The sequence below is a fragment of the Rattus norvegicus genome, chromosome 19 (genome assembly GCF_021556685.1).
Source record: "Rattus norvegicus strain SHRSP/BbbUtx chromosome 19, alternate assembly SHRSP_T2T, whole genome shotgun sequence".
Taxonomy (NCBI): Eukaryota; Metazoa; Chordata; class Mammalia; order Rodentia; family Muridae; genus Rattus; species Rattus norvegicus.
The window spans coordinates 49,692,501-49,712,085 of record NC_141552.1 but is presented as its reverse complement, the minus strand read 5'-3'; the positions used below and the strand labels follow the sequence as shown (position 1 = coordinate 49,712,085).

General features: G+C 44.6%; 1 protein-coding gene across 4 annotated transcripts in view; it reads right to left on the bottom strand.

Moving 5' to 3' along the window:
- Tango6 (transport and golgi organization 6 homolog) overlaps window positions 1-19,585 on the bottom strand; it is a 187,440-nt gene that overhangs the window by 161,053 nt on the left and 6,802 nt on the right. For all 4 annotated transcript variants that reach the window (NM_001427103.1, XM_087594591.1, XM_087594592.1 and 1 more), the window contains exons 2-7: window positions 18,667-19,307; window positions 14,832-14,948; window positions 11,447-11,588; window positions 10,367-10,503; window positions 7,994-8,156; window positions 4,083-4,165 (exon numbers count right to left, since the gene is read on the bottom strand). In NM_001427103.1, coding sequence (NP_001414032.1) covers window positions 4,083-4,165; window positions 7,994-8,156; window positions 10,367-10,503; window positions 11,447-11,588; window positions 14,832-14,948; window positions 18,667-19,307 — 1,283 coding nt within the window. The remainder of the gene's footprint in view (window positions 1-4,082; window positions 4,166-7,993; window positions 8,157-10,366; window positions 10,504-11,446; window positions 11,589-14,831; window positions 14,949-18,666; window positions 19,308-19,585) is intronic.

Below are 19,585 nucleotides of genomic sequence, written 5' to 3'. Positions count from 1 at the left end.
TTAAATGAGTGAACTGTATGCTGTGTGGATTTATCTCAATAAATCCGTTCACAGAAGGAAAAGAGAGAGAAAACAGCTGGAAATGTTCCCAGATGCCTCTTGGAAACTAAAGAGCCTCTTGTTACCCAGTGAGTAGCTGGATCAATTCCCGCTTTCCAGATGTCTTCCTCATTTCCTGCGTGTAAACTGTACACTATAATTTAGTATTAGCAGAATGTTAATAAAGATGACACTGCCTTTGTTGCTAAATTCCACACAGTGTTTACCATTTCCCCGCAGCATACACAGTTCCTCTGTATTCTAACTGCAGCTGGCTGCCAAGTCCTCTCCGGGAGCAGAAACTGTCTCAGCGTCCATCCCTGAGTCTTCACTACAGTGCTGACCACACTCAGCACTGACAGAGCTGATGGCTGACTTTCCTCATAGAAGGGGTCTTTATTGTTGTTCGTTTGTTTTGTCTTTTTGGTTGGGGAGGTGAGGTTTGAGTGAGATTCTCACTGTGTGACACTGACTGGGCTGGAACTCACTTTGTAGACCAGGCTGGCTTAAAGAACTCACAGAATCTAGCCTACCTCTGCTTCTAGAGGATGGGAATTAAAGACATGAGCCACCATGCACAGCTAATTTTTTAATTTTTTGGTAGGGATATCGGGGTGGGGAACAGGGAGGGCTGGCATAGGGTTCCTTGTGAAGCCCTGGCTGTCCTGGGATTCGCTCCCTAGACCAGGCTGGCTTCAAACTCACAGAGATCTACATGACACTGCTTCCCAAGTGCTGGGATTAAAGACATAAGGGACCACTGCCTGGTTGATTTTTGAAATTTTAAGCATGCATTTCATATCTACACATTTATTACTTACATGAAAGACTATGAATCATTCAGATTCACTCTCAGGGGCTAGACATGGTGGCACACACCAGCACTCAGGAGGCAGAGGCAGGCAGATCTCTAGCCTGGTCTATATAGTGAGTTCCAGGACAGCCAGGACTACATAATAAGATCCTGTCTCAAAAAATAAAAATAAAAACATAAAAACAAGCATCACCCTCTGCCCTCACAGCCTGCTAGGAGAGGGTAAGACAGTCTGGCAGCTCCAGACACAGTTCCTCAGAGTAACCAGAGGTCCAGCAGTCCCGTCCCTAGGACTTATCCAGAACAGAAAACACGATACTGTAATGAATGGCACATGACTGGGTAATATTACAATTTCTTATTTTTTTATTATTCCAAGCCAAAGTTCACTGTATAGCCCTGGCTGACCTGGAACAACTCCCTAGACCAGGCTAGCCTCAAACTCACAGAGATCCACCTGCCTCTGCCTCCTAAGTGCTGAGATTAAAGATGTGCACCGCCAACACCTGGCTATTGTTTATTTTTGAGACAGGGTCTCAATATGCTGCCTTGCTGTCCCTGGACTCATTAATACACCAGTCTACTCTCAAACTCAGAATCTGCCTCCCAAATGCTGGGGTTATAGGCACATACTGCAACTTTTAGCCAAAGAGTCTTGTTTTGTTTGTTTTCACTTTTTAAAACATTGTTTTATGTGTTTGAGTGTTTTGCTTACATTTTGTATATCTGTGCACCACCTGCATGCCTGGTGTCTGAGGTGACCGGAAGAAGGCACTGGATTCCCTGGAATTAGAGCAATGGTTCTCAACCATCCTAATGCTGCCACCCTTTAATACAGTTCCTCATGTTGTGCGACTTCCAAGCATAAAATTCTTTTTGTTACTACTTCATAACTATAATTTTTCTATTATGAATCATAATAAAATATCTGTATTTTCCAACGGTCTTAGGTGACCCCGTAGAAGGGTAGTTCAGCACCAAAGGGATTGCAACCTGTAGGTTGAGATCCACTGAGATGGTCGTGAACCACCATGTGGATGATGGAAAACAAAGTCAGGTCCTCTGGAAGAACAGCCAATGCTCTTAACGGCTGAGCCATCTCTCTAGTCTTGTTTTGTTCTGAGCAATCACTTTTGGAAACTGACGGTCCCAACAGCATTGTGCCAGCTCTGAGGAGGCAGCCTGAGCTATCATATGGTGTAAGGCACACAGTATAACAAGAGAGGGCATGTGACAGGGAGATCACCAGGGAGGGCACAGGCCTCCTAACAACCCTCTCTAATTCCATCAATGCCTTCTGAGAGCAGTGCCTCAGTTTACCCAACTGCCTTTCATGCGCTCGCTCTCCTCGCTCTCTCTCTCTCTCTTTCTGTGTGTGTGTGTGTGTGTGTGTGTGTGTTTTCCCTCCCTCTCCGTCTCTCTAAATTAGGGTTCCATGACCCAGGCTGGCCTCTAACTCACTACATAGCTGAGGATGACTTTGAACTTCTGATCCTCCTGAGTCAGCTTCCCAGATGCAGGTTATAAGCATGTGCCGCCACTCAGACTTAGGCACAATCTCTTAAGGATTCCATACCACCTCCCAAATGTTGCCACACTGAAAACTCTGGGGGACACTCTCAAATCACAGCCTAACCATAGCACACATGGAAACGTGCACATGAAACGTCCACAGCAGCACCATTCAAAAAAGCAGATGAGTGGATAAGCAAAACTGTGGCCTAGTAATTCAACCCAGTATTATTTGGTAATAAAAGAGGTCCGTGCTATGATACAGAATAACACTGAAACAATACCCAGTGAAAAAAAGCCAGTCACCAAGATCACTGTGATCTTGATTTATATGCAATGTCTGGAACAGGTAAATCTATAGAGGCAGAAGATAGGCGAGTGCTTCCCTCTCCAGGTCGAGAGGATTGGGAAGTGGGGACGCAGGGATTCGAGAGCGACAGCTAAGCAGGTCTGGGAGTTTCTCTGAGGCAATGAAATGCTCTAATATTAATTATGATGATGCTTGTACAAATCTATGAGTTTAAAAGCCACTGATGGTTATTTGTACTTCTAAATGTGCAAATTATATGCATATGTCAGTAAAGCTGTTAAAAGAAAATTTTTACTATTCATCCAAATGTTTACCAACTAACAAGCAAAAATGTGGTATGTCACGCAACAGAACTACTTAGCAGTAAAAAGTACCAAAATGAGCAATTATAAGGTGGTTACCTCAGTCTCAACTTCAAGTGACTACAGCCTGCTTGCTTCCTCCCTCCCTTCCTTCCTCCCTCCTTCCCTTCCTTCCTTCCTTCCTTCCCTCCTCCCTTTCTTCCTCCCTCCCTTCCTCCCTTCCTTCCTCCCTCCCTTCCTCCCTTCCTTCCTTCCTCCCTTCCTTCCTCCCTTCCTTCCTTCCTCCCTCCCTTCCTTCCTCCCTCCCTCCCTCCCTTCCTTCCTCCCTCCCTCCCTTCCTTCCTTCCTCCCTCCCTTCCTTCCTCCCTTCCTTCCTTCCTTCCTTCCTTCCTTCCTTCCTTTTTTTTCTTACAGAAATAAGGGACTCTTCATAAACTAACCAAACCTCTGTCTAGTGATGAAGCATAACATGTTATCTTTTTTAAGTAAATAGAGACATACATACTTTCTTTGTTTTGTTTTGTTTTTCAGCAGTAGGGAGGGGAAGGAGATGATGATAGCCAGGGCCTCACTGTGAAGCCCTGGCTGGTCCGGAACCTGCTATAGCAACCAGGCTGGCTTTGAATTTACAATGACCCTCTGAGCACAGGGATTACAGGTAAATACCTCCAGGGCCAGCTAGCCAGACCCATTGTTTTCTTCCTTCCTTCTTTTCTTTCCTTTGGATTTATTATTCTTAATTATATGCATTTGTATACCCACCTGTATATGTGGTGCAGATGTCCAAGGAGCCCAGAGGCATTAGATCCCCCTGGACTAGAGTGAGGCAGTTGAGAAGAGAACCCCCTGATGTGGGTGCTGGGAACTGAACTCAGGTCCTCTGTAAAAGCATTATGTGGCATGTGCTCTTACCCACTAAGCCATCTCTCTAGTCCCTATTCATTCAAATTCTGGAAGTACTGGTTACGAGGCAAAGTTACAGATACAGTTCCGTGGTATAGTTCTTGTCAGCAGAAGGCCTGTGTTCAAAGTCCAAAGCCTCCAAAAACAAAAGGTCTTCAAGTATGAACATTAATTTGTGATGTCATCGACTTGAATTACCAACCTTAAACACGTCTTCAACACATCGACTAAGTTCCTCTTCAGTCACCAAAACAGTTCCTGGCACCATGTCGCTCTCTGGAATCTCTATGAAAACAAATAAAATTAACTCCATTCATTACTTTTCTGAACAGAAGACACTAATAAAGCAAAGTTTTATTAGTAAGATAGTCTAGGTAAAACCAGAAAATGAGTATCACCACTGTATGACATGCCATTTATATGTGATATTCATGGACCCTATGATGTTACTGGTTAGCTTTCATTCAGGAAAAACGAGTTGTAAAACGGAGGACTTTTGTCTCTTAACAGAGTATTAAAATAGCCCGCTTATGGAGGCCTATGCCTATAACCTCAGCTCTGCACAGCACATTTGGGGCTGAGACAACTCAGCTGAGTGCAAAGCCATTCTGTGCTCTATTGCTCTATAGCATGACCGTGTCTCCAAAACCCAAAATTAGGGCTAGAGATAATAAGGCTCAGTAGAGAAAAGCATTTGCTACTCTTGCAGAGGACCAAGGCTGTTCCAACATTCATTTGGGGGCTCCCAACCATTCATAACTCCAGTTCCTGGGATCTGATGCCCTCTTCTGGCCTCCTCAGGCACTGCATGCATGTGGTGCACAGAAATACATGCAGGCAAAAAGTTTATGGACTTTAAAAAATAAAAGTAAATGCTTTAAAAAATGAAAACCCAAACTTAAATAAAGAGCTCTTCAGACATATATTTTGACTATATATTGTCCTGTATGTAAGTTAAAAATTGGGTGGGCAGTGATGGTGCACACCTTTATCCCAGAGTTTGGGAGGCACAGACAGATATATCTATGAGTTCAAGGCCAGCCTGGTCTACAGAGTAAGTTCCAGGACAGCTAGGGCTACATAGAGAAACCCTGTATTGAAAAACAAATGAAAAAAATTGGGATAAATGAATTAAAGACATTTTCTTCTCTTTCTTTTTTCACCCCTCTTAAAAGATAAAATCTCAGGGGCTGGAGAGATGGCTCAGCGGTTAAGAGCACCCGCTTACTCTTCCTGAGTTCAGAGGTCCTGAGTTCAATTCCCAGCTACCACATGGTGGCTCACAACCATCTATAATGGGATCTGATACCTTCTTCTGGTGTATCTGAAGACAGTTACAGTGTACTCATATGTGAAATAAATAAATCTTTTAGAAAAAAAAAAAGATAAAATCTCATGTAGCCCAGGTTGGCCTTGAACCCCTTATGAAGCTAAGGATGACCTTACTTCTACCTCCACCTCCCAAGTGCTAGAACTCCAGGTGTGGGCCACTATGCTCAGCTTATGCAGTACTGGGCCCTGAACCCAGAGCTTCGTGCTAGCTAAACAAGTATATCTACTCAGCTAGACTCCTAATCCAAAACCTGAGATGGGATGGCTTCTCAGTCCTGCTCAGTAGCCCAGGCTGATCTCAAATTCATCATCCTCCTACCTCAACCTCTCAAGTGATATAAGATATAAGAATATGCTACCATGTTCAAAGTTTATTGTTTTTTAAGTTTTATCTTTTTATTTCTAATTATGTGCATGTATACCACCTCTACATGTGAGAACAGATACCCACAAAGGCCAAAAAGGGACATGGACCCCTTGAAGCTACAGCTGTGAGCAGCATGGGTGTTGGGAACTAAACTCAGGTCCTCTGCAATGGCAGTAAGTATTCTGAACTGCTGGCCCATCTCTTCAGTTCTCCCCTGAATTTTCTGATGGTGGTGGTGGGCCTCATAGATACCCAGGTAAAAGAGTACCATAATGCAATGCCCATGTGGAAGTCAGAGGACAATGTAAAACAAACAAACACACAGACAAAACCATGCCTATCTTTTTTTTTTTTTTAAAGATTTATTTATTTATTATATATAAGTACACTGTAGCTGTCTTCAGATGTACCAGAAGAGGGCATCAGATCTCTTTACAGATGGTTGTGAGCCACCATGTGGTTGCTGGGAATTGAACTCATGACCTCTGGAAGAGCAGTCGGGTGCTCTTAACCGCTGAGCCATCTCTCCAGCCCCAAAACCATGCCTATCTTAAAGACTAATAAATGTGGTCATCCATGACTGCCACACAGGACTGAAAACGAGAAAAGAATCTGGAAACCAAACATTGGTAAGAAAGTTTCCTCTTCAGACTTTTCTAGTAGCAATGATATATCAGGTGGGACTGGCCACATTCCCACCAGCCTGGTGGACAGAGGCTGAGGCAGACTGCTCAGAAGTTTATTTATGGCCTGCCCGGGTGACAAAGTGAGTTTAAGACCAGTCTGAGTAACTTAAGATCTGTGGCTAAACAAACAACAACAACAACAACAACAAAGAAAAAACCAAGTGGTTAACAGCACTGGCTGCTCTTCCAGAGAACCCAGTTTGACTTCCAGCATCCACACGACAGCTCATGATGTCTACAGCTCCAGTTCTAGAGCTCTGACACTCTCACATAGTCATAAAATAAAAAAATAAAAAAATAAATTAAAACAAAGGGAGAAGCTTGAGAAATGGCTCAGTGGTTAAGAGCACTGGATACTCCTCTAGGGCTCAGGCTCAATTCCCAGCACCCACATAGCAGTTCAGAACTGTAACTCCAGTTCCAGGGGATCTATGGCACCAGGCACGCATGTGGTGCACATATATATGCAGGCTAAGTACCCATACATAGAAAACAAAATAAACAAATCTTTTTTAAAAAATTAAAATTAAGGGCTGGAGAGATGGCTCAGTGGTTAAGAGCACTGACTGCTCTTCCAGAGGTCCTGAGTTCAAATCCCAGCACCCACATGGTGGCTCACAACCATCTGTAATGGGGTCTGATGCCCTCTTCTGGTGTGTCTGAAGACAGCTATAGTGTATATAATAAATAAATAAATAAATCTTTTAAAAAAATTAAAATTAAAACATTTTATGACCATTACAGCTGAGGTCAGTATTTCCCCACGCCATGAGACCTCCTTTTTTTTTTTTTTTTTTTTCCTTTGGAGCTGGGGACCGAACCCAGGGCCTTGCGCCTGCTAGGCAAGCGCTCTACCACTGAGCTAAATCACCATCAAATTAAAACATTTTAAAAAGTGAGCACTTGCCCAGCCTCCTGAGGCGTCAGGTCCCATCAGCCAGCACCACCCCATTAAAAGGAATTGGTCATATCTTATTTAGTCCCTTTCGATACCAACAGATGCACGTGCAAAGCATGTAAGCAACGTGGTAAATATAATGCAGGAAGAAAACCTCCCAAACAGACCCCCAGTAGTCTGGTCCTGGAAGGAACAAACATGTGCACCAAGCCCTGACAGTTTGTATCTATGTGAGAATTTCCAAGTGTGCTCAATAGTCAGTTGGGAGGTGACCATGCTTTCTCTGACTGTTCAAACTTCGTCGGCTTATGTGTATGTGCATCCCTGTGCATGCGCTCTCCTGCCTGCCACAACCCAGGTGAGGAAGTCAGAGGACAACCTGCAGAGGTTCCTTCTCTCCTTCTACCAGCTGCGTCCTGGGGACTGAACTCGAGTCCCCAGGCCTGGCAGCAAGCACCTTTCCCACCGAGCTATCTGGCTGGCTCTTTCTGAAATTTGGATGGTTGTTTTTAAAGTTTTTTTTAAGAAACAGAAACTGACATCTTTCTTTGAAGATTTATGCTGAAGGATTTAGGAGTGATGTGTCATCACGTCTACAACTAACTCAGTGTTCCAGAAAAAACTGCATTCATGTATGCTGAGGGAAATGAAGCACATGTGACCAAAATGGAACAGGTGGTGACTGGTGCAGGGTGCCTGAGGGGTTCATGCTCTCTTCTTGAAACTTTACAAAGTAGTTCCCAAGTGAAGAGCTGGGAGGGAGAGGGAAACTGAAAGACCCCAGATGTAAGCCTTTAAGTCTGGGCTGTAGACACTGCAGCCCCACTTACCTGCTGTGGTCGAGCATCGATGCAGAGGCGCTAACATGGGCTGAAGCAAATACTTTGGGGCCAGTTCTGGGCGTTCCCTCAACATAGTCGTGAAGGTGGTAGTAGCCACTCTCTGAAACTGCCGTGCTGTCAGTTTATCTTGAAGATGGAATAAGTCCAGAATCTGCAATAAAAAGTAACAGTAAATATAAATGAGATGGGGAACTATTTACAATTTTTAATTTTTTTAAAATGTGTTTGAGAGCCAAGCAGTGGTTCCACATCCCTTTAATCCTAGCACTCAGAAGGTAGAGGCAGGAGGATCTCTACAAGTCTTTGAAGCCAGTTTGGTCTACAGAACGAGTTCCAGGACAGCCAGAGCTACACAGAGAAATCCTGTCTCAAAAAAACAAAACAGGGCTGGAGAGATGGCTCAGCCGTTAAAGGCTAGGCTCACAACCAAAAAAACAAAACAACAAACAGAAATAAACCATAAAGTGTGTACAGGTATTTTTACATGCACGCCTTGTACATGTACATGTCTGTACACCACACGCATGCCTTGCCACAGACGCAAGGAAGGAGTGTTGGATTCTCTGGGACTGGACTTCCAGACAGCAAGTCCCTATGTGGGTGTAGGAAATTAAACGTGAAGCCTATAGAAGAGCAACCAGTGTTCTTAATCGCAAAACCATCTCTCCAGCCCCAAAAAACATTTATTGAAGCCAAAAATTATAAAGTCACTGAGAGACTACTGAATACTGAGATGACAGAACTGCTTTAATTTAACAACCAGACATCAAAGGATACAAGCTAAAGAGACTGGTGGTGGCAGTAATGGTGGCAATTTGCAGTTTTGTTTTTTGCTTTGGAGGACTTAGGTAGGTGGTAGTTTGAGACAGGGTCTCAGTGGCCTGCAACGTGCTGTGCACAGCAGGATCAGAGATGTGTGTGTGTGTGTGTGTGTGTGTGTGTGTGTGTGCGCACCGCCTCAACTCAGAGACCATCTGTCTCTTCCACTCACTCACGTGCTGGGATTCTAAGTACGTGCCCGCATCCATGGCCAAGATTTATTTTGTGTGTGTGTGTGTGTGTGTGTGTGTGTACATGTACATATGTGGGAGTGCCCTTGTGGGGAGGGTAGAGAATGTCAGATCCTCTGGAACTGCCTGATATGGGTGCTGGCAACCAAACTTGAGTCCTCTCAAAGAGTAGCAATCACCTTAAGCCTTGAGTGAACCCTCCAGTCTAGTTCTTCTTTTCCTTTTAAACTGTTACCAAGTTAATCTAATTCATTTAAGACTTAGCTCACTTTAGGTTAAAAACTAAAAACATGGGAAAAGAGATAACCAGAAGAAACTTTGGTGAGGTTATTCCCCCACAGTGGTGCAGTCTAAAAACTCAAGAGATCTTCTCGTCTTGATATCCTCAACTCTGGGAATTGAAGTGTGAGCCACTATGCCCACCTGGTGAGCCACTCTTAAACCTAAGAATGAGGTCTTACTCGTCCACAGGTTTTTATTTACTTATTAGGAAGGACCCAGGGTTGGGTCCTGGAAATAGCCCAGCAGCTGAGAGCACTTAGTGCTCTTGCAGAGGACCAGAGCTTGAGCTCCTAGCGCCCACACCAGGCAGCTCACAAATGCCTTGTTCTAATTCGGTTTTCTGCTCTGGTGGTAAGCTGATCGAGCCCTTGTGGAAGGAAAGGGTTTTACAGCTCACAGGTCATATAGTCCAGCATCAAGGGAAGCCAAGGCAGGAACTGAAGCAGAAATCAAGGAGGAAGGAGTTCTACTGACTGCCTTGCTCCGCATGGCCTGTCAGCTTGCCTCTTTTTTTTCGGAGCTGGGAACCGAAAGCTTGCCTCTTATATAGCTGATGACCACCTGCCCGGGGTGGCACTGCCCACAGTGAGCTGGGCCTTCCACAGTAATCATTAATCAAGGAAATAGCCCACAGATTCACACATATACCAGTTGATAGAGGCAATTCCTCAGTTGGGGTTTCTTCTTCTCAGGTGACTCTAGTTTGTGTCAAGTTGACAACTGACCAGCAAATACCTGTAACTCCAGGACACAGGATGGCGTGGGTGTGTGCATGCGTGTGCATGGAGGAGGAAGTGGTGGTGCTGGTGTTGGGCCCCAGTGGGCACAGTGCCTCCCACCTGTAACCCCAGCACTAGGGAAGCTATAGCAGGAGGATCACTCCCAACATGAGCTGTCTATCAAGTTCTAAGCCAGTCTAGACTACCGATATCCTGTCTCAAACAATAGGAAAGAGTCATCCTAAACAGCGAAGAGAAACACCACAGCGCTCTCCCTTCAGTTTACTTGCTACCCTCTATGTGAATTAGCAGATAACACTTGATGGACCAACAGGAACAAGGTGACTTACCTGCGGGCAGATGTCCTTGTAGTAGCTCTCTGGGGAAAGGGACTGCTGGGGACAAGAGGCCAGAATCTTTGCAATCAAGTCACACTTCTTCCAGTCAGCAGCTGTGGCCTCGGCATCACTCCCACCAGCCGCCCCCGCTGTTACATGGAAAGAAACATCAAATGCTCAGAACAGTCCTCAGAGAAAGTGCTATGGAATGCATCTGCCTTAAAATTTGGGATAAGAAATGTTTCTTTTTCTCTACGGGAAACAATGTTTTTCATATTTTATTTACTCTATTATAATTTCATCCATATATAAAATGTTGTTTATCAAAGTCTCCCCATACCCTCTCCTGAGCTAGGTGTGGTGCCGCATGCCTGCAACCTCAGCATTTGGGAAGCAGCCTCTAAAGAGAAAAAGCCGATGTGCTGAGCCGTGCCACAAATCTAAGGCCAGCCAAGTCCAAATAAAGCGTTCCAGCTAGGGTTACATGAGAAGTCATTGCTAGTAGTGCTAAGAAGCAATTTTTTTTTTTAAGTTTAGGCAGAAGGAAATATGGATTGAAGTTCAGTTTTCAAAGATTTATTCATTTTCTATCATTTGTATAATTGTTTAGCTTGCATGATGCATATGCACTGATAAGCCTTTTAGCCAAAAGATCCTCTGGAACTGGAGTTACAGATGGTTGCGAACCACCATGAGGGTGTTGGGAACCAAACCCTGAACAAGAACAGCCAGTGCCTTTAACCACTAAGCCATCTCTCCTGGTTCTTTTAATTGTTTTGTTTTGTTTCTGTTTGAGACTGGGTCTCACTAAGCAGAATGTAGACCAGTTTAACCTCTCACTCTTCAAAGTCCTGCGTGCTGAGGTCCTAGCACTTGCCAACACACCTGACTTGGAAACATTGTATCCTTATAGCAGCCTCCGATCTGCATGCTTTTGAGCATGCTCTACTGGGTTGAGCTCCATGCCTCATAGATGCTAGGTAAAGAGGACTAGCATTCAGGGAAAATAAAATGCAAAGGTCAGCAACTTACCTCTGACTCTAAATCAAAGGGAAACAGATACCAAAGTAACAGAAACATGTTATTTCTTACCACCTGCTCCTTCCAAAATGCCCCGGACTACTGCCTGAACGCCATTGGGTCTCATCAACCTTTCAGAGAGCAGCTGCCCACAGAGACGGCGGAGCCATGCTGGGGCCGGACACCTTAGCTTCGTCTTCACATCTGTACAGGACTGATTAAAGGGGTGGGGGTGGGGGTAAATAAAATATAAACTGAGCATCAGTGAAATACATGGTAGGAAGACACTGCTTTTAATTTCTGTGCTGGGGAGATAGCTCAGTGGTATATCATGCATTTAATATGTGCAAGCACCTATGTTTAATCACACACACACACACACACACACACACACACACACACACACACACACACGGGCGGAGGGGGGGAGTACATGTGCAATGTTCCCCCAGTCTGTCTTCTAAGTGCTAGTAAGTGAACCCAGGGCCTTGTGAGTGCTAGGCAAGCACCCTACCACTGAGCCCCACTCACAAGAGATACACTTGCCTCTGCCACCTAAATGGTGGGATTAAAGGCATATATTACCACACCCAGTCTCTCCAATAACTATTTTTAAGAGAAAAACTAAGTTGGACTAATGATACAGGCCTATAATCCTAGCTACTTGAAAGGGTTACAGCAGAAGGATTCCCAAATTCAACGCTTGTCTAGGCTACAGACCAACCTGATAAGTTATCAAAACTCTCTTAAAAGAAAAAGGTAAGCTATCTAAATGCCAACAATGTATATTAGAATGTTTTCCAAACAAAGATGCTGAGAATAGTAACAGCTCTAGTTTAAATTTCTTGAGCTCAAATTATTCCATTCAAAGCATAAAGTATCCAAATACTTCTATCAAAAAATATATAGTCCAATATCCAAATCTTAGTTAAGAAACAAAAACTGGGAGTTGGGGATTTAGTTCAGTGGTAGAGCGCTTGCCTAGGAAGCGCAAGGCCCTGGGTTCGGTCCCCAGCTCCAAAAAAAAGAAACAAACAAAAAAAAAAAAAAAAAAAAAAAAAAAAAAAGAAACAAAAACCCAAGACCAAAAGGATGGCTAGTGAGTAAAGGCACTGGCCACCAAGCCTACCATCCTGAGTTTGAGCCCAGAACCCACGTTATAGAAGGGAGTGCTGAGTCCTGCTAGCTGTTGTAGGACCTGCCTCTGTCTGCACACACCGCATGCCATGCGTGGTATGGCATGCACACCCCACTCCCAACAAAACATAAATGGAATTTAAAAAGTCATACAGAGGCTGACGATGTAACTCAGTGGTAGACGAGGGTTGTGCTTTGTTTAATTGTTTATTTGTTTTGGGTTTGTTTGTTTGTTTCCTTACTTTTGAGACAGGTTTCTCTGTGTAACCCTGGCTATCCTGAAACTCCCCTGGTAGACCAGGCTGGCCTGGAACTCAAGAGATTCGCCTGCCTCTGCCTCTTGAATGCTGAGATTAAAAGTGTTCACACCACCTCCACCGCCGCCTCCACCAGAGACTGTAGACTTAGCATGTACAAGATCCTGGGTTCAATCTCTTGCATCACAAATGAAAAGACCCAAAGCTCCTAGCACTTAGAAGGCTGAAGGAAAAGGAGAGCCACTAGTTTAAGGCCAGCCTGTGCCACAGAGTAAGTAGCCAGCCTCAACTATAGAGTGAGACTTTGTCTCAAAACAAATGTATGAACTGAAGAGGTAGGCAGATGGCACAAGGGCATTAGCTGCTGTTAGCAGAGGGCGTGGGTTCATGTTAGCATGGTGGCTCATAACATCTACACCCAATTCCAGGACATCCAAGCCCCTTTTCTGACCTCTGCAGACACTAGGAAAGACAGGGTACACATGCAGGCAAAACATTCACACCTATCAACACTTTTTTTAAAATTATGAAAAAAAACCCAAATTATGTATGTTTATACATTTTTATGGAGCATACATAGTACACTTAGAATTCCAGCACTCAGGAGCTAGAAGGCAGGTGAACCACAAGTGCAAAACTAGCCTGGGCTATATAAGACTGCCTCAAAAACAAAACAAAATGCAGTTAGAGAAAAATAAAGGGCAAGGATAATCCTAGATTTGAAAAAAAAAAAAATACACGTGACTCTCTGTGTGTGTCTATGTACGTATGTGTATGTGTGTGTGTGTGTGTGTGTGTGTGTGTGTGTATGTCTGTGTGTGTGACTGTGCGTCTCTGTGTGTATGTGTCTGTGTGTATGTGTGGGTGTGTCTATGTGTGTATCTATGTGTGTGTGTCTGTGTGTATATGTCTGTGTGTGTCTATGTGTGTGTGTCTGTGTGTGTGTTTGTATATCTGTGTTTTACTCTGTGTGTGTATAGTCTGTGTGTTTGACTCTGTGTGTGTGTCTGTGTGTATATGTGTGTGTGCATGTGTATGTCCGTGTGTGTGACTGTGTGTCTCTGTGTGTGTGTCTGTGTGTATGTGTGTGTGTCTACGTGTGTATCTATGTGTGTGTGTCTGTGTGTATATGTCTGTGTGTGTATGTGTCTGTGTGTGTCTATGTGTGTGTGTCTGTGTGTGTGTTTGTATGTCTGTGTGTTTGTCTCTGTGTATGTGTGTCTGTGTGTGTGTGTGTGTGTGTCTGTGTGTGTGTGTGTGTGTGTGTGTGTGACTGTGCATGTCTGTGTGTGTGTTCACATTAAATTGCCATAAGCCTTTAAAAAGTGATTGTAATCTTGGGAAAGTATGCATCATCCCATTAACAAAAAGGTCTTAAATTATCCTGAAGGTTAATGTCACCTCGTTTTATAAATACCATTTGATGATCTAATAAATGAAGAGTAGGGTGTAGTGGCTTACACCATACTTGGGAGACAGAAGCAGTCTAAATTCAAAACTAGCCTGGCCTGCATTGTAAGGGTCTGGAGAGATAGCTCTGCACTTCAGAGTACTGGCCACTCTTCCAAAGGACCCAGGTCACTAGCACCCACATGACAGTTCACATCCTTCTTTCACCAGTTTAACCCCAGGAGATCCAACACACACTTCTGGACTCTCAGATACTAGACATGGTGGTACAGAGACAAAAATGTAGGCAAAAAGATAAATACAAATAGAACAAGGTGTAAATACAGCTATGTGTGCTGGTACAAGCCCTTACTTTTCCTATCACTTGGCAAGCAAAGGCATACACATCTTTGTGAGAGTTCCAGGCCAATCAGGGCTACACAGTGAAACCCTATCTACAAAATATTACTACTACTACTACTACTACTACTACTACTACTACTACTACTACTAGTACTACTAGAAAAAGGAGGGGGAAGAGGAAGAAGAAGAGGAGGGGTAACAGCAGCAAGTTTCAACTAGATGATTTTATAGGAAATTAAAGCTAGCTACGTTTCCAGGCAAAAGAGACAGCACACCCAGCAATCACCCCCCAGGTCCCGAGGTCTGAGTACCTGGGGTGATCCTCCCTGGAGGATAAGTAATTCCCGGACAGCTAATGGTTGATAGACTTGATCCAAGATGTCTCTCAAGGCCTGCCTTGACAGGGTTCTTTCCTCTTCTGTTAAGACCTAAAAGAAATGTGCATTTGGCTTTCATGGACTACAGAGCAGGCAAAGAACAGAAGGTAATGTTTCGGTATAGCTTGAGACTGGAGAGGAGGAAGAATTCCTCTTATTTCCTTCTGAGTGGAGGAGGCTGTGCTATGCCAACACTTGTGGTCCTCTCCATCCCTCGCTCCTCCATTCTGGGCAGGAGCCGTGATTTCCTTGCTGATGACTGTGGGATACACCTGCTCACTGTCCAGAGAGCACACAGCACTCAGCCTGTTCCTCTTCTCTCCGTGGGAGTGAGACAGAGCAGAGGTGTATCCCCTTCCATGGGAGAGACAGTGGGCACCACAGTTTTCTAGGTAGTAAGCGTCTCTGACTAGAGTGCACTGGTAGAGCTCCATCTTTATTTAAGAGATATCTCTCGGGCTGGAGAGATGGCTCAGAGGTTAAGAGCACTGTCTGCTCTTCCAGAGGTCATGAGTTCAATTCCCAGCAACCACATGGTGGCTCACAACCATCTATAAGGAGATCTGGTGCCCTCTTCTGGCCTGTACGTCTACATGCAGGTGGAACACTGTATACATAATAAATAAATCTTAAAAAAAAAAAGAGAGCGATCTCTCTCCACCTTTGTCTTTTTTTTTTTTTTTTTTTTAAGATTTATTGACTTTTATGTATAATGTTCTGCCAGAAGAGGGCACCAGGTCTCCTTATAAATGATTGTGAGCCATCGTCTGGTTGCTGGGAATTGAACTCAGAACCTCTGCAAGAGCAGTCAGTATTCTCAATCTCTGAGCCATCTCTCCAGCCCCCTCCACCTATGTCTTTACAAGCAGCAGTGGTGATATTTTTACTTCATTGTGGAACTGGTTCTCTTGTACCTCTATGAGAGTTCTGAGGATTAAACTGAGGTCACCAGGCATGTATGGTAAACGTCTTTACCCACTAAGCCTTTCTTACTACCCCCATGTTTTGACTTTTCATCTTTTACTCTGATCATGCCTTTTTTTTTTTTCCAGGAATTCAGAACTTGACTCTCAAAGAGGATGAAAGTTACTTTGGGTACTCTTAATGTCCAACAGTACTATCCCTTAGGTAATTACAGCTCACACTCAGGGTCCTGCCCATTAATTACCAGGTAGCACACTGAGATGTGGGTGCTATGCAGGGTAACTTCACAATATATTGTTACCTGTCACGGGATGTCCCTGACAACTCCTAAGCCAGCCTTCACACTTGGGTTCTTTCTATATGTTTTGTCTCTTTTCTAAGATCCTTGAATCACTGCGGGGCCTCAAAGGCAATCATAAGACCCTGACCTCAGGCCACAGGCACTGCTGGTCCTGCCCATACACATGACCCTGAAGTAAAGAGCAGATGCTCAGTTCTGAACAGTTTAGTGACACTACTTAGTCACAGAGTGGCTTTTAGGGAAATACCTGGAAGTGCTGTGTATTAGTTAGGGTTACTATGCTGTGATGAAACACCATGACCGGAAGTAAATTGGGGAGGAAAGGGTTTACTTTGCTTACACTTCCACATCACTGTGCATCATCAGGGAAGTAAGGGCAGGAACTAAAGCAAGGTAGGAACCTGGAGGCAGCAGCGATGCAGAGGCCACGAGCTGCTTACTAGCTTGCTCCTCGTGGCTTGCCATCCAGCTTTCTTACAGGACGCAGGACCACCAGTGTAGGCATGACACCACCCACGGTGGGCTGGGCCCTCCCCACATCAATCACTAGTTAAGAAAATGCTCTACAGGCTTGCCCACAGCCTGATCCTATGAAGGCATTGTCTCAACTGAGGGTCCCTCTCAGGTGACTCTAGCTATATCAAGCGGAATTAAACTGGCCAGCACAGGGGTTGGGGATTTGGCTCAGTGGTAGAGCGCTTGCCTAGCAACCGCAAGGCCCTGGGTTCGGTCCCCAGCTCCGAAAAAAAAAAGAAAAAAAAAACAAAAAAAAACAAAAAAAAAAAACTGGCCAGCACAAGGTGGGAGAGAGAAAACAGAAGGAATAAACAGAAGGACTTGAAGGAACACAAAAGAATAAGAACAAGGGTGTCCCCACAGGAGTGAGCCAGCGCTGGTGACTCCTGACCCATTTATATTTTAAAAGCAGCTTCTCTGCTTAGCTCCTGAGGCCGGCCCACTAATTGGAGAAACAGTGGTGTCCCATTTGTAAATCTTAGCTCCTCAATTATTGTGTGAGTTATATGAAAAGAAAAACCATGTCTATTCTGGTTTGCTTTCAGTTACTGTGACAAAACACTGACCAAAAGCAAGTTGAGGAGAAAGGGGCTTATTCAGCTTACACTTCCAGGTCACAGTCTTATTACTGAGGGAGTGCAGGACAGGAGCTCGAGCAAAAAACTAACACAGAAACCACGGAGGAGTGTATTTACTAGCTAGCTCTCTGATCTCTGCTCAGCTAGCTTTTGTATACAGCCCAGAACCACCTGCCCAGGGATGGCACAACCCACAGTGGGCTGGGCTCTCCCACACCAACTATTAATGAAGACTATCCCTCCCTCACAGACATCACCAGGGGCCAATCTTACCTGGGCAACCCTTGAATTGAGACATCCTTAAATGACACTGGGCTGCATCAAGTTGACAGCTGTAGCTAACTAGGACAATGTCTCAGGCTTCTGTAACCTCCACACAAATTCTGTGCTCCAAATACCAACTGCTACTCAACTGCTCACTGACTGAATGACAGCAAGGGACAGCTCATCCCCAGCACCTCCCATCCAAGTATTAGCCAGGCGCAACCCTGCTTAGCCTCCAACTATCGGACAAGATCTGGTGCATTCTCCTGGGATGAGCACAGACACCCCCTCCCCAACATCCAATACACCAGTGACTGAGCCTCTCACCCTTTATCTCCCTGGACCTCCTGAGGAAAAAGACGACTTTTAACTGCTTTCTGAATCAGCACTAGTGGGAACTGGTTTAGGAACTTAAAACACTTTATCATTATTCTGGCGAACATCTTCTAAAGCTTATATTATTATACTCATTTATAAAAGGGCTTGAGAGATAGCTCAGCAAATAAGAGTTCTTGCTGCTCTTTTAGAGAGTCTAAGTTCAGTTTTCAACACCCATATCCGGTAGCTCACTATAACCTATAATTCCAACTCCAAGGATCCAAGGGCATCTGCACACAAGTAGGTATATACTCACAGAGACATGCTATACATATTCATAGAAAAAAAGGATAAATTAAAAAAAAGAAAAAGGCTGGGTGGTAGTGGTGCACACCTTTAATCCCAGCACTTGGGAAGCAGAGAAAGGCGGATCTCTGAGCTCAATGCCAGCCTGGTCTATAGATCAAGTTCTAGCACAGCCAGAGCTACACAGAGAAATCCTGTCTCGACAAAACAAAACAAAAACAAACAAGAAGGGGGAGAACAGACATTCCAAGGAATAGCCTGAAATAGCTATCCACAGAATGATGTGGACAGATGAAATAGTGAAATGACAGCTCTAGTGTCAACTATACATGACAGCTATACTGTGCAGAAGACTAGCACCCACAGAATGAAGCTTCCATAACCTTCTCCCAAAAGATTACAGGTTACAACTCTGAGTGTGCTTTGGCACTAGATAGAAATTCCATATCTTTCAATCAGCTCATTCCTAAAGAACTAAGAAATGCCTTTCAGAACCTGACACAAATACACATTCTAGCATTCATATTCCCTCCACCCACCCACCCCCACTCCATATATTTACCTCTTCCACAGGTACTGGTGGTTTTCTTTTGGTTGGGCAGAATCCTAGTTGGCACAGACCTGCTGCAATATCCCCAAAATGGCGGCAAAAAATCAAGCTCCCCAGAGAAGCATGCTGAGCCAGGTCGAGGAGGACCCTGCAGCAGATGTACAGTCTCCGGGTGGCATGCGGGGCAGCCTCCAGACGTACAATACCCTGAACAACAGCTCCAAACTCAGTCCTGTCTCTCAGAGGGACTCCCACACCAGGCATGAGGTAGGGGCAGACACCCAAGGTGACTACAAACTGCAGAACGGACTGGAAGGTCTTCTGTTGGGAGACGCTGAGTGTATCCGGACTGAGGGCAGGGGCAGCTTCTGGAGTCCTCGGGTTAGGTTTGCCAGGATTGAACTCAGCTACAAGGCGGGTCATGATTTCCTTCAGACACAGCAGCAGCAACAAGGTTTGAGAGGTGAAACTCCACGTGATATCCTCAGAGCTCTGTGGCCATTCAGCCTTATCAGCAATTTCATCTCTTAGGGTTTTGAGTTTCTTCCACTGAGCATCCTTCAGAAACTTGGCCTCCAAAGCAGACAGGTTAGATTTAAGAGTCTCCAGTAGGACATCGTGTTTTGTGTTCTGTAGTGAAGTTGAGCCTGATCCTTTTAAAGTGGGAAAGGAAAAATGAACAAAAAAAACAAAAACAAAAAAACAAAAACAAAAAAAAACCAAATGACACTCCCTTCTGTGTGGAACATATTGCCCACTCCAGCCAGTGAAGACAGGAAAAACCGGGAGTGCTGAACACAAAACTGTCAAATACTTGTTTCGGGAGGGAGTCATTCTTGTGGTGTTAAGGACCAAACCCAGGGCCTTACACGAGGGGGTGGGGGGGTGGAGCTGGAGCTGGAGTTCAAAACATCAGCTGTCTTTCTCGGTC